Consider the following 15,202-nt stretch of genomic DNA (forward strand, 5'->3'; position numbering starts at 1 on the left):
TTTAAGTAGTATAGTACATAAACACGCACACACACACACACACGCACACGCACACACACACACACACACACACACACACACACACACACACACACACACAATATCTTCTGCATTCATACACTCAGACATTGTGCTTTCACACACACACTGTTCATTATCTCATGCTTTGCTAACTCTCTGGCATACACACACACACACACACACACACACACACACACACACACACACACACACATACACAGTCTCTTCTGCATTCACACACTCAGACAATCATCGCTAACTATCTCTTACATACGCTTACACAGCTTCTTCTGCATTCACACACACAAACATTCTGCTTTGAAACATGCACTGTTCATTCTCTCAGGCATCGCTAACTCTCTTTCTCACACACACATACACAGTCGCTTTTGCATTCACACACACAAACATTCTGCCTTCATGCTTGCATTCATGAACCCACATGCAATCAGAATGAGAATTGTACTCATACACATACATACACACATGAAAAAATGCCTGGCATACCACTCGACTGTACAGATTTTTACAGGAACGTCCTGATTTATGGCTCATTATTTTTGTCTATTGTATGTACAAGTTGTTTTCTGGCAAATTGGGGCAAAAGTTAATACTTTGAAAAGTTTTGGCAGTGCTATGATCCTGCACCACACCCCCTCAGCAAGAGCCCCTCAAAAAAGAAAAAAAAATGGACTTCACTGTAATAAGGCAATCGACACGTAAACAATCGACTTATTACAGTTAGATCTATATCCTGCAGCTCTTACTTGCAGTGGCAGAGGCAGACTAGAATATTTATTTAAAGGAAAAAAAATAATAAATAAAAAAATGGATGTTCCATTTTCTGCACACTAAACAGATGCTCAGATGCATGTCACACACCCCCATCTCTCAGACACACAGACACACGCAGACATTCTGCTTTCAGACACACACTATTCATGTTCTCAGGCATCGGCAACTCTCTCTCACTCTCATACACTCACAGGCACAGTCTGTTCTGCATTCACACATACACATTCTCCTTTCACACACGCACCTCAGTATCTCAAGCATAGCCTACTCACTCTCATGCACACGCATACACAGCCTTTTCTGCATTCACATAGACATACAAACTGTTTTCTCGCACACATACATGCACACAATGCAGCAGGATGATTGGAGACAGCATGGATTTGAGTAAGATCATAGGTTCATAAGTTCATAGGTAGGTACTAGGCTATTGACCCTAGGGCCTATATAAGCCTAGCCAAATGGTACCCTGGCTTTTGCCACCCAAGAAAACTATTTTCCTGTGCCCCTGTCAAGCAGAGCCACAGAAGTGATCCCCGGGGTGAATTTCATATCTCCCATCCAATCATCAAGATTTTTCTTGAAGAGTGTTAATGAGGAGCTTTGTTTGATATAGATAGGTAGTTTGTTCCAGAGTATGGGAAGTCTCTGAGACAGGAATCTAATGTTCTGTTTATTGTGGTGAAAAGGTTTATGTCCCTAGAGCGTGTAGCTCGGAGGGATTGGGATTTCTTTAAGTGGAGCATGTCCAACAGCTCTTGGTTTGACATAGCTTTGTATGTTAGGCAGAAATCGCCTCTGTGTAGGTGATATGCGACAGAGTAAAGCTGGAGTTTTTTGAGACGGTCTGCGTAGGGCATCTGTTTGAGGATGGTAATCCTCTTTGTGAGGTATTTCTGTGGCCTTTCCAGTTGTTGTAGATGTCTTGTGAGGTACATACCAAAAGGGGCATTGTACTCTATAATGGGTCTAATGAGTGATGAGTAGAGGGGAACAATGACCTTTTTTTCCTGGATGAGAAACCTTTTGTGATGAGGTGTGCTACGTAGAAGGATTTCCTGACTACTGTGGTGATTATCAAAGGAGAGACTACTGTCCACCTGTGTCCCAAGGTCTCTTATCACACTTTCGGTGTTAAGTAGGCTACCACCTATGTGGTAGTTCATGGGTACAGAGTTTTTACTAAAAGGGATGACTATGCACTTTTTGGCATTGAGCTTGAGGCCATGGCTTTGACACCAGGCATCTGTCTCAGTGAGGCTCTTTTGTAGGATGTCCACATCATTAGGAGATTTGATTATGGCTCCTAGTTTGCAGTCATCTGTGAACTTTGTTAGCCAAAGACCTTCTGTGTTAGCCTGTGCTTCAGAGAAGTAGATACCAAACAGGAGAGGACCTAGGACTGAACCCTGTGGTACTCCACTTGTCACTGGTCTGAAGTTGGATTTAGAGTTTGCTACTTTCACAGCATGGGTTCGGTCAGTGAGCCAGTTGGCAACCCATCTTGTGACATAGGGATTTATACCTAGTTTAGTGAGTTTGTCTATAATTCCAGAGTGGGGAATGGTGTTGAAAGCCTTGGCGAGATCTAGATAGGCTGTGTGTGTATCACCTTACCCTCATCTACAGCTTTGGTGACCACTTCAAAGAAGTCTATCAGGTTTAGGAGACATGATCTGCCTTTTACAAACCTGAACTGGGTAGGGTCCAGAGTTTGGAGATTACCAATGTCATTGTTTATAAGTTCCATGATGATAGGCTCCATAGCCTTGCAGACCAGGCTCATCAGGCTAATGGGGAGGTAGTTCCTGGGGTCCGTTGTGGCTCCCCCTTTGTGGAGTGAGATAACCATTGCTGTGCACTATTCAGTGGACACAAAACCTGAGGTGAGGCTATGATTGAACATGGTACTTAGATGGGGTGCCAGTTTGTTCTGTAGTTCATGTAGAACGCAGCCTGGGAGGTTGTCAGGTCCCATGGATGCTGTGATTTTGGCTTTGGAGAGTGTGTTTTTACCTGTGCAGCCATGATTACAGCTACTTTGCATTCTTCTGGTATAGAGATGGGCCCTTTAGGGGATGAGAGAGGGGTAAAGTTAGCACTGAACCTATCTGCCAGGATGTTGGCAATATCAGTTGGTTCTGTATATTTAGTGACATTGTGCTGTAACTCAGAGCAGATCCGAGTGTTGCCATTGAGATTCTTGACATAGCTATAGAATGCTTTGTGGTTGTCTTTAGAATTAGTGGCAATTTTGTTTTCATAACTAGCTTTGGAGGATTTTATGAGGGATCTCAGCTTCTTAATGAGGCTGACCACAGAGTTTCTCAAATCATGGGAATTTACCCTTTTTTGCAACAGTTTATTTCTTCTGTTGTAGAGTTTGTTTATAGCAGGGGACCACCAGATTGGCTTCCTTTTTTTGGAGGATAGCATCTTGGTTTTGTTAGGGATTTCACGATCCATGCACTTGTGTAAGTGCTTATAAAGTGCAATTGTATGGGATTCAGCAGTCATATCTCTATGTGTGTCGTGAAGTTTGCCACTTCTGTCTTAAGAAGGGTGAAGTTGGCTTTGGATACATTTTTTATGGTGGTTTCCCTAATGGGGGGTGGGGTGGGGTGGGGCTGGGATGTGGGTGTCTAGGGTGATTTGCTTGTGGTCAGAACTGACCAACAAGGAATTGAACTCTGGTGTGGAACACCAGTTGCCCATGTTGGTAATGACCAGGTCTAGGATATTGCTGCCCCTGGTGGGGGTGTGGATAAGTTGATCCAAGGCATTGGAATTTATGAATTCCAGAAAACGTTGAGCACAAGAGTTGGTACATGAGTAGTTTTCCCAATTAATGGTGGGGTAGTTGAAATCGCCCATTATTAGAGTGTTAGGTTGTACCCTAATATTTTCCAGTGTGTCAAGAAATGAGGAGTGAGAATCCTGGGGCATGGTGGGGGATCTGGAGCAAGCTACAATTTGCATTGCAGTTTTTCCCAGATTTAGTTGCACTTGGATAATCTCAGATGCATTATGCTGAGCAACTAGCCTGGAGGTGTGGATATCCTTATGAATATATTCACACCTCCACCTTTGGTGCTTCGGTCCAAGTTAGGTGGCTGAAAGCTGTGGTATGAATTATAGCCTGGTAATGCAAGGGTGCTCTCTGGAGCCTTCAACCAGGTCTCTGTCACTGCACAGATGTCAATGTTCTCCATTTTAAGGAGTGCCTCGAATTAGTGCATTTTGAGGTTTAGACTTCTAGTATTGAGTAGCATTACCCTCAGATTTTGCTTTCTTGTACCTGTTACTGTGGTGAATTTGTCATTTGAATCTTGCCTAAAAAAGGCACTATAGGGGTGGCAAGAGCCTTAGCCAGTATCCTGAATCCCAAGGGCGACAGGTGCAGGCCATCTCTGGCAAAGCATCGTGGTTTGTCGATCATGTCATCCTAGGCAGACAGATACTGGATCCCCTTAGAATGACACCAGAAGCTTAGCCAATTGTTGAAGTCAATCATTTTGTCCTTGTACTGTGGTATCATTCTGGGTGATGGCAGGATGCTACTCAGGGCTAGGGTCATACCTGCCTGGGCTACAAGATCAGAAAGCTCCTCCATGTCTCTTTTCATGTAGTCCAGGGAGGCACGACTCAGGTCATTCACACCAACATGGACAATGACAGAGTCATATTTGTACTTGCTGTGGAGTGACCTGAGTGCATGTGTTATGTGGCGGATCCTGGCACCTGACAGGCAGCTGACAGTGACTTTCTCCTTGTTTAGCCTGGTGAGTGGAACATCAGTGTGCCTGACTATAGAGTCACCTATGACTAGAGTGTTAGGTACGTTGTTATGCCTTATGGGCTGTCGTTGAGTGGCACACTGAGTTTGCGGGCGATGTGTCATTTGGGTTGTGTTGGGGGGGGTGGAGGTTGCTTGCATTTCTGCTTTGGAGGTCCCTGTTGCTTGGATAGATATTTTTTGAGAGCCTCTATGAATGTAGGTGTGTGCTTTGTGCTTCTCTGTGTATGTTTTGGTGGTGTAGGTTTTGAGGGACTATGTGATGAATGTGGCGTGGTGCAAGTGTTTATCTTCTCCTCTTGACTGTCTAGTCCAGTCTTGGGTGAAGAGAGCTTTGCTTCCAGTTTGGCTATATAAGTGCATCTCTCACAGGTTGTAGTGTTGGGTGGTAGGAGGAGAGGGTTGTCTGTGTACATGAGGCAATTGCTGCATTGCTCCAAGATGCCCAGCTTCATCAGGTAGACAGGGGAAAACACTTGGAGCTGACCCTTAGATATGCCTGGATAGGTGCTTATTTATTAAATACTAAAAACTGTTTTCCTCTAGACAAGTGAGGAAAGTTGAGTGCTGTAGTAATTTGTAGCTTATTTAGTGCTTACAATGAGTTCTGAACAAGTGCTGAGCTGAAAGAAACAGATTTGAGTGCTCTAACTAGAAAACTGGCTAGTTCTAAGAAACAAAATTAAGCTAGAAGGCTTCCCTCCAACACAGAAAGGCTTGGGGGCTCAGAAGCTTACGAACAGTCCTGGATACAGCAAATCTGTATCTGGACTAGACAACCTATAGGAAAGGCAGGAAACAAGCTTAGAAAATAGATACCGACAGCCTTGCAGCACTCTGTTAAGTAAGAAGAGGAGAACAAGCACACTAATAATTTTGCGGCAGAAAGTTGTATGCACTCTACTTATCAAAACATTTAGAGCAAGTAATGTATTTTTCTGAGGGACTTTGCCTGCAGATTTGCTGGAGGAAACACTTGATCCAATGCTGTTTTTACTCCGGAAGGAAACAGTGGATGAAATAGAGTTCCACACAAAGTGATGCAGGACTTTGTATTATCTGATAAATGGGCCATCCTAGATAATATGATGATGTCACAGTGTGGGAGGATCAGCAGGAGAGGAAACTAATGATTTGACTATGTCAAAGGTACGTCACAAAGGTGGGGGCCTATTCTACCTGAAAGGATGTGATACTAAAGAATGGGGGATGGGTTTTCCTGCCCTACGCTAGGGAAAGTAAGAAATATAGAACTAATTAACTTCTTGGTGTATTCTGGTAACTGCTGATGGCAGTGATAAAAGAACACTAGCAGTTGAGTTAAATTGTGCTCAAGCCTGGAGTTTTCTTTAATTGTAAAAAATACAGTGTCAGATTGCACAAAATGAAATGTCAAATATTCAACAATTTTTCACGAGTATACTTAATTACAATTGAGCAGTAAACAACAGGACAAATAAATAAAAACAAACAGAATACTAGAGACCACTGAACCATGACTGCCATTCTTGGCGCCATCTTTTGAATATACACCATTATTTCCTTATGTCTAGCATGACTCATATAAAGTGGACTTGAAATGGATTATGGGAAAGAGAAAGGCTTGAAGAAAAAGAAGATCACATTGATATGTCAAGCCCCATAGGCAGCCTTTTTGGGTGAAAATATATTAAAATTCAATAAGAAGCACTGATTTTGAGGTGTTAAAATAGCTCAGAAAACAATAATACAGTAAACAAAAATATTTTTTTAGCTCTAAGTTGGAGTTTTCCTTTAAAGCATTCCTCCTTGGATGATGACATGTTTATTTCTAGCTGAAATTCTTATGTCAGAAAAGCTGAGATCCATGTTTGACTTGATTTTCAAAGATCTTAAAGCAAAAAATTCAGAAAAGCACTGGGTTTAGTAATACTTTTACTATTTCAGTTTTTAAGCTGAAAATGTTTGCACTTGGAAATGAACTGTATGACAAGATCCAAAGTTATATTCTTAAATTAATTCCAGGGGTCACAGAGGGCTGCTTGGGACCTATATCTTATATTCTGGTTATTGTTTATGGTTTGTCTGTGAGAGAGCATGCTGAAAATCAAAGCAAGTTTCTGACAGCTCTACTATAAATTGCAGGAGGATGAAAAACTGAAAAGATCTCAGCTCAACTCACATTTTATCTGATCTCATAGAAGTTCAAAATTCATTAACACGATCAAGAATGAATTTACAGTGCATAAATTAAAATGAAATACTTTATGAAAAAGTCCTCAGCTCATGATTTTCTATTAAGTTAAAAGACACCTGCATTTGAGTAACCTTAACAACTACAGATATGTTTAAAACTGCCATACTATTACACAACTTAACTAACTTTCATAAGGATAGAATGGACAAAACTCTCATTTACTATTTTTTAGGTATCCAGAACAGAAAACAATGGGCCTAACTGTGATTCTGATAACCTGGAATGGATATGGGGCCCTAAAGTAGACAGCAGGTTGAGACAGAGGCATTTTTATATATGTTGCACTAAGACTTTCACAAAAAATAGGTGGACAACATTTGACAATCAGTTGGGGTTGTGCTTTTGGTTCTGCTAAACCAGTGACAGTAGTCTCCTCAGTATTTGCATGCTCTGTGAGGTACTGTAGGCCTCAGTGGTTAAAGGAAAACATGCAGCAGTTACCAGGGAAGGGTTAGGAGTTATTAGTAAACATCTGTTCCCTCACCAGTTTGTATCAGAAGAGGACAGTTTTTGATTGCTGAGGTGCTTTTGGGTATATCCACAAAGCCTATGGGCAATTAGGGTCCATCCTTAAATGCAGACAGCCTTGTTCTGAGTGGGTAAAGCCAGCCCGCCAGGAAATTAGGATAAGGGTGTCACTCAGAGAAACAATGGACAAGTATAGAGTCTATCAAATTCGATGGCATGAGCAAGCTATGTGTAACCCTGTTGTCACTTCAGATATGATTGTCTTAGTATTCCCACAGCCTTCTCTTAATGTTTACCTGTTATTGAGTTAGTACTCCTCAGACTTTCCTTAACTTCTGTATTAAGGGAACTATCATTATTGTGTTGTATTCCCTTAGCCTTCCCTTAGCTTTTGTGTTAAGGAAACTGACACTATAGTGTTTGTATTCCCTTAGCCTTCCCTTAACTTTTGTGTTAAGGATACTGACACTATAGTGTTTGTATTCCCTTAGCCTTCCCTTAGCTTTTGTGTTAAGGAAACTGACACTATAGTGTTTGCATTCCCTTAGCCTTCCCTTAACTTTTGTATTAAGGTAAATTTATAGCTCTAGACATTGTAGAGAATCTGCAAACTAGTTCCCTTATCATTGCCTACTAGCACTTGGTGTCCTAATTCAGTGTGGTAGCTGCCTCATGGTCATTGATTATGGATTACTGATCAACCCAGTAAACTCTGTATGTGTGTGATACAAATACCTGGCTAATACATAGACATCATTCTCCTGGCTTACAGTATGCACTGAACATCACATCATCACACCCCCACCTCAAGTACAGCTACATCCTCAAACAGATAAAACAACAATGTTATTCACTGATGCTGTTAATACACCCTTTCTTAAGCCTCCCAGAATTACACAGAATAAGTATTTGCAAAAAAACCCTCACTTCATTTACTCAACATACTCTTACATCAACAAGTCACCAACAGCTGAACACCCCCCAATGCAGTACTCATAAATTAGATTCAGCCAAAAATGTTTTAGTGATTAATAACTCAGCTGTTCAGCATACAGATTCAAAACTCTTCAGAGTGGACAAGGGTAGGGTTACAGTCATCTGCTTTCAGGAGTGATGACTGCAAACATTACAAGGGTTGTTACGACCCTTTTCCTTGACAGTATAAGTATGACATGATAGTAGTTCATGTAAGAGTTATGACAATGGCATGGTAGTAGTTCATGTTGGAGTGAATGTCCTGATGTGGAAAACATTGAGAGATATGCAGAGACACACACTGGTGCTTTCTATGCATGTGTCAGCTGCTGGTAAGACTGATTCTGAATGGAATTTTTGCTGAGACTAATACCTAGATATAAATAGAAGACAACTGGCTTTAACAATTGGCTTAATAGCTGGTGTCATTCCGGGGGATCTACTATGTATCTGCCTTGGACAAGATGATGGGCAGCTCAACTTGCTTTGTGAAGGATGACCTACATCTTTCATTCAAGGTTTTCTGCATGGTAGCTAAAGCCTTTGCTGTGCCCACACTTTCCTTTTTGGGACAAGTTCATCTAATGCACATCCCAACTTAACAAAATCATCTAACCTCAAAATTCTTAATAACAAACTGACTGATCTCAAGGCACTCCTACAAATGAGATATGTCCACGTACATCTAGTTATTGAGACATGGTTTAAATGTAAACAAAGCACTCCATACATTCCATACCATGCCTACCATGCCTTCAGACCTGGCAGAAACCTCAGTAGTGTATTCATATTTGTCAGGGACCATATATCATCTAGACTGATTCTCAAAAGGGATGTCTTAGAACTCCAGCTTACCATGTGCAGAGTAAGCTTCCAACATATAGCCTGTTACAAATCCCCTCCATGTCTCTAAAGGATTCTATATAATTTCTAGCAGTTTTAGGAGAAATCCTTATAAGCAACAGCTGTGCAATCCTTGGAAACCTCCATTATTATACCTCTAACATAAGGTATTTCAGAGATTTTTTGATTGGGTAAACAGAAATTCCCTGGCTCTAATTGTCATTGAACCTACTAGAGGCCAAAATATTCTTGACCTGGTCCTCATTTTGTGTTAGTATGTATCTATATATCTATAGGGTATACCATGCAGTGAACCTCAGTCTGTCAGTACTAATTTATTTGGCATCCATTACAGCAAGAATAGCATAAGGGGGTTGTTGAAGTAAAACTTATAGCATGTTCTCTGCAAACTACCTGAAGTCTCCATCCATGTATTCTGTGTCCTACAGGCTGGTGAATGGAGATCTATGCCTGGTATACAAGGCATTGTCAGACCCCACCTTAGTGGAACTTCTGCATATCTGCAAAACAAGCAGCACCAGAATTACCCATTCTAAAGAGTTAAACCTTGCCTGTGATATAAATAGGACCTGCTGGAGAGACAGGTATGTATCCCAGAGACTACTCCATCAATGGAACAAGCTCCCCATCCATGTGAAGCAGAGTTCCTTCCTAACCCAATTCAGGTGTAACTTGGACAATTGGATGGAGAACAGGAAATTCAATCCTAGCTTGGCACCTGTGTCTCTAATGGACACAGGCAGCCTGTAAATGGTTAATTTCCCAGAACCTTTTCACATCCCAACCCCCTGCTTACACTTATCAAAGGTACCAGAACTTGTCAGAGATTTGGGATGAGTGGCTAGGCTTAAAAACACCCTTGTGGTCACTAGCCTAGTACACACCTATGAACCTATAAACTTATGAATTAATGCATTACATTCCTATTTTATGGCAAGACTCAATATAAATACGTATAATTTCTTAGTGCAGGCAAAAAATTGGTTCAGCAAAATAAATTTTGAAAATAACCATTGTTTATATACTTTTCACTTTAGAGCATCCATCAGCAACCAGAAACTATTTTACTATTTCAAGATTTCATTACTATTTTTTAACAAAAATGGCTTAGGTTACATTACCAGACCTGCAGTGAAACTGGAGCATGTTCTTGCTATTAAGAAAAATATATTTCTCCACTATGTAAAATGTTTTTTTTTTTGTTTTTTTTTTTACAAAAAAGGTACACCTTTTAAGAGAAAAACATCTAGGTGAACGCGTAGTGCTAAAAGGGAAATCATAAGATTGTGAAGAATTTTTGCCTTCTGCCATAGTAGGCGGAGGTAAGGATTCTTTCTTCAATGTTTGGTAGTGGTGCTGCGGTAGCGTTATCACCTCACAGCAAGATGTTGTCGCGTTCGATTCTCAGCTAGAGCATCTTCTGTATAGAGGCATGCGTGAATGGACGTGCCTTCGTTGAAGGTTGTGCATCAGGGCTGGTAACTTGGCACGTAAAAATTGACTACCAAACATTAGCCGACCGGAGTTCTGCTGTGGCGTCCCCTAACCGGGATAAGCCGAAAGACACAACAACAACAACATAGATATGTTTACAGGTGTTGCTGCAACTTCTTCAGGTATGTCAGATGCTTCCTGTAACAAATGTGTGTGAACCCCTGCACTGCATAACAAATAGTCTGTCTCTTGTTCAGGTTCACAGATTTATACAATCTAACACTTGTTCTGATGTGATTGATGTGCCTTCTCACAGACAAACACATGATCAATAAGCAAATATAAGACACAGGTCCTGAAGAATACTCAGTAATTCAAGAAATCAGTTTTGGACCACAGAGGTAGTCTTGAGAACACTGTATGTTGCTGTCGTGTGCCATTTTTTCCATTAAATTATTATTCATGTTTTATCATACTAATCACTTTGCTGATGCTTTAGTAAGTCAGTTTTTTTGTTTATCACAGGCAGGGTGTAATGTAGTTTCCCCCATATTGAGAGGTTTGGGATGGCAGAGATCTTCTTCAAAACTGATTTTTTTATGAGTTATGATTTTGAGTATTTATACAGGTGTGAGTGTTACTGTCATGACGTTTAGAAGTTTTAGCTACAATGTTTTGCAGATAGACTTAGGAAGATGAAATATTTTATTACACAGCCATACTTCATCACATACACTGCATTTTCAGGTGCGAATCCTTTCCCTTTGTATGTTTTGCAAATGTCTATTTGTGAGACCTATTTTCTCTGGATTCCTGTTTTCATTTCTGGAAAAAGCAATTAAAAATCTGACCACCACATTCTTGTCATAAGCATTTCTACTAGATATAATCCTGTATTGATCTATGGAGCACTTTTTTAACTGAACAGGAACTATGATGTTTTTATCTATACAGCCACACCTTTCAATCTCTTTCATCAAAGTGTACGCAGCAATTTCTGCCAGGTCATTGGATAAAACGTGAAATAGTACTGCAGTTATATGATAAATTTAAGTTCTCCTCCTAACATTTGCAAATTCTACACTTGTTGAACTAGATGTATTATCACACACTAGCATTACTGCAATACCATGTACACTAAACCTCAGTCTCAGGTTTCCAGTGGTAAAATGCGAAGCAGCATGAAGCATGACATGTGTGCTCATCCATTTTGAATATGCAGGTATCAAAACCAGAAAGCTTTCAAGGGAATGGACAGTATTGTCCACATACAGCAGAGACCATGGCTTCTCGGGTCAGTCCTGTGAGTATAAGGATGCATTTGGGGAGAGTAATTCTCTGCATGACTTCAATCTTATATTTACTTTTTTCCTCACATCCTGATCGATGCCAGGTACCATAATCAGAATGTAACTAAAGCCTTTCATTATGGAAAATCCAGGATAAGCCTGACGTACGTGTCTGCATTACAGAATGAGCTTTCAGAGGGCTTGTAACTGTAGACCCTCACAATACATAATCAATTTGAAACAGAGGGAGTTAAGACTCACTTGAAAACAGCAGACCCATGGTGAACCATTGAAGATGCTTTGGGTAATAAAACTGCTAAAATACGAAAATAAGTAACCAACCAAAGTAGGATAGACAAAATTGGAATCAGACAAATAATAAAACAACCCAAGATAAAGCTGTGAAAGGACTGTGATAAGAACCATGGCCATTCTAATACCCTTTTTTCTTATACACACCATCTCACTTTGAGAGAATAGATGTAATATTGTTATGAAAAAAAAACATTTTTCACAGTCCTGACTGAAATAGGTACTATAAACAAGCATGGGGTCAAATAGCCTTAGGACTAATAAGTTCTCTTTGTATCATATATTTGGTATATCTTTGTGCTTTACAATATTGTTGATTATTTTTCAAATGTATAATTTGTAACTGTTTTTTTTTTTTTTTTTTTTATGTAACGTCTTTGAATTTTTTTTCTATTTTCTCTGTTAAATGAAGCATTTTCTCCCCAGGTCTCCGCTGAAAATGGCCTCTTGTGACCCAGTTGGACTTTCCTGGTAAAAAATGCCAATAAATAAATAAATAAATAAATAAATAAATAAATGAACACTGAGCTAATAAATATGTATGTAAAAAAATCACAACAAATATACAGCAGTATATACCTGAACAAGAGCAATGTAGATACTGCTGTATATTTGCTGTTGTCATCTGGCCCAGGTTGTTTAGGACAAGTTCATTTGCCCAGTAAACAAACAAAATAAATGAGTAAATAAAATAAATATTTCTGTATATGAAGCCAAGAGGTTATCATCAGTTGAACAGAAACAAAGTGTGGGTTCAAGGGCTAGGGATATTATTTAAAGGGGAGTTCATCAGGTATTCAGAGACACAGCCTGATGACTGCCAAATGACTACATACCTGTACTCTCTTATTAGATGCTGACAGGTTGTTTAGTTCAGAAACTCAGAAGTGACACCCAGCTTGTAATGACAGTGGTACATGGTGTTAAACCTCCCCATATGTCCTTTACCATAGTCATGCATAGAGTATTTGGCATTATTATGTACTAGATCTCACTACATCTTTTGGATTCATACTTATTTCACATAATAAATTCATTCATCACTTTATCTGCTGCCCATGTGTCATGACTGCATGCCATTAGATATCCTCTTACTGCGTTTTTCCAGTTGCTTGTTTCCATTATACAACTTTAACTTGTTACTGTATTACTTTTTGCACCTCACTATAGTGGTTGGTTGAATTTCTTTTTTTCCCCACTATACAGTGTTCTTCTGAGCCATAGCTGTAAACAAGTATATCATTATCCAGAATACAAAAAAGCTAGATAAGTAGTCTTCTGAGTAGTAAGGAGGGAAAAACTGTAGACCAGAGGATCGTAATAATTCTTTTATGATGACACTGCCTGTAAAGTTCTCATTTCATTCATAGGATCATAGGAGATTATTAGCCTAATGGCTAAGGGGCCCTTACAAGCCTAGCCAAGAGTTTATCCCCAGAAAAGAAACCACATGCAGCATCTGTTGCCACTGTCAGTGAGTGACACAGGTGGAACCCATGGGACAAATTTGTGGTTGCCGATCCACTCATCAAGGTTGCGCTTGAAGAGGGTTAGCAACGTACTTTGCTTAATGTGTCTGGGGAGTCTATTCCAGAGACGGGACAGCCTCTGGGAGACAAACCTGTCTCTCCAGCAGGTTTTGTTAATGTCACATATTAGATTTAAGCCTTTTGATCGGGTACTATGTGAGGAGTTAGACTTACGGATATGGAGCATCTCTAGTAGAGCAGGGTCTGAGAATGCCTTGTAGGTGAGACACAGGTCACCTCTGAGCAATCTGTATGATACAGAGTAGAGTGATAGTGATTTGAGCCTGTCCACATTAGACATGTGTTGGAGGCCATGGATTCTCTTTGTAAGGTATTTCTGTGGCCTTTCCAGTTGGTGCAGGTGTTTGGAGAGGTACAAACCAAAAGGGGCATTGTACTCAATTACTGGCTTAATAAGGGAGGAGTACAGAGGGGTAATAACCTCCTTTTTTTCTGGATGCCATCCCTTTACTAATGAGATGAGCCAAGTAAATGGCATTTCTGACCACTACCGCTACATGATAGTCAAATGTGAGATTGTTGTCAACTTGTGTACCCAGGTCTCTCACCACAGGTTATGTGGTTAGGAGGTTGCCGCTAATGTGGTAATCAGTAGGGGTCATGTTTTTGCCAAATGGTATAATAATACCTTTTTTGCATTTAAGTTAAGGCCATGACTTTGGCACCAGTCATTTGTTGTTGAAATATAATAACATCATTTGGGGAGTCAATGACAGCACCCAACTCACAGCCGTCTGTAAACTTGGTCAGCCAGAGGCCTTTTGTCTTTGCCTGGACCTCTGAGAAGTAGATGCCAAACAATAGGGGTCCCAGGACAGATCCCTGGGGGACACCACTAGTGACAGATTTGCTATCGGAGGTAGTGGCACCTATTTTGACCTTGTGGGTCCTATCAGTGAGCCAGTTGGCCACCTACCTGATAAGATAGGAATTTACACCATACACCAAGTTCTGTTAGCTTTTTGATGATGCCCGATGGGGGGATTGTGTCAAAGGCTTTGGCCAAGTCAAGGTAACCTGTGTGTACTGACTTTCCCTCATCCTCAGACTTGGTGACAGTCTCAAAACTGATATGTTCTACAATATGCCTCCAGCATTTACACACCATTTAGTTCTAGATCTCAAACACTGATACGGGTCTCAAAAATCTGCATGCAGTGACTTTGTACCCTTTTAAGGTGGTCATACAAAAGGATGCAGCTATATTTTATCTAAGTCAGTCACTGCTTTTAATAATTAACACAATAATCTGAAGGAACTAATCTTATATACAAACCTATTTGGGGCTTCATTCTTTGCTTCATTCATATCAGCTGGTCCCAGAAGGTTTCTCCAGTGTTGGATAGCATCTTCTTTTGCAAGAGCCAGGGCTAAAACAGGTCCACTGAAATAAAAACATTAAATAATTAGGTATTGGCAACTGATTTAAGAATATGCTTCTTTTGGAGTTGGGCTGAGATGG

The 15,202-nt window shown here is 40.3% G+C and overlaps 1 protein-coding gene across 1 annotated transcript in view; it reads right to left on the reverse strand.

Annotated features, from left to right (window-relative positions):
- Positions 1-15,202, reverse strand: part of LOC122805622 (thioredoxin domain-containing protein 6-like) — a 563,041-nt gene that overhangs the window by 193,197 nt on the left and 354,642 nt on the right. The window contains exon 13 of the mRNA XM_044075878.1: positions 15,017-15,124. Within this exon, the coding sequence (XP_043931813.1) occupies positions 15,017-15,124 (108 nt within the window). The remainder of the gene's footprint in view (positions 1-15,016; positions 15,125-15,202) is intronic.

Source organism: Protopterus annectens, chromosome 6.part1, assembly GCF_019279795.1.
Source record: "Protopterus annectens isolate FY-2018-M chromosome 6.part1, PAN1.0, whole genome shotgun sequence".
In the NCBI taxonomy this organism is placed as follows: domain Eukaryota; kingdom Metazoa; phylum Chordata; order Ceratodontiformes; family Protopteridae; genus Protopterus; species Protopterus annectens.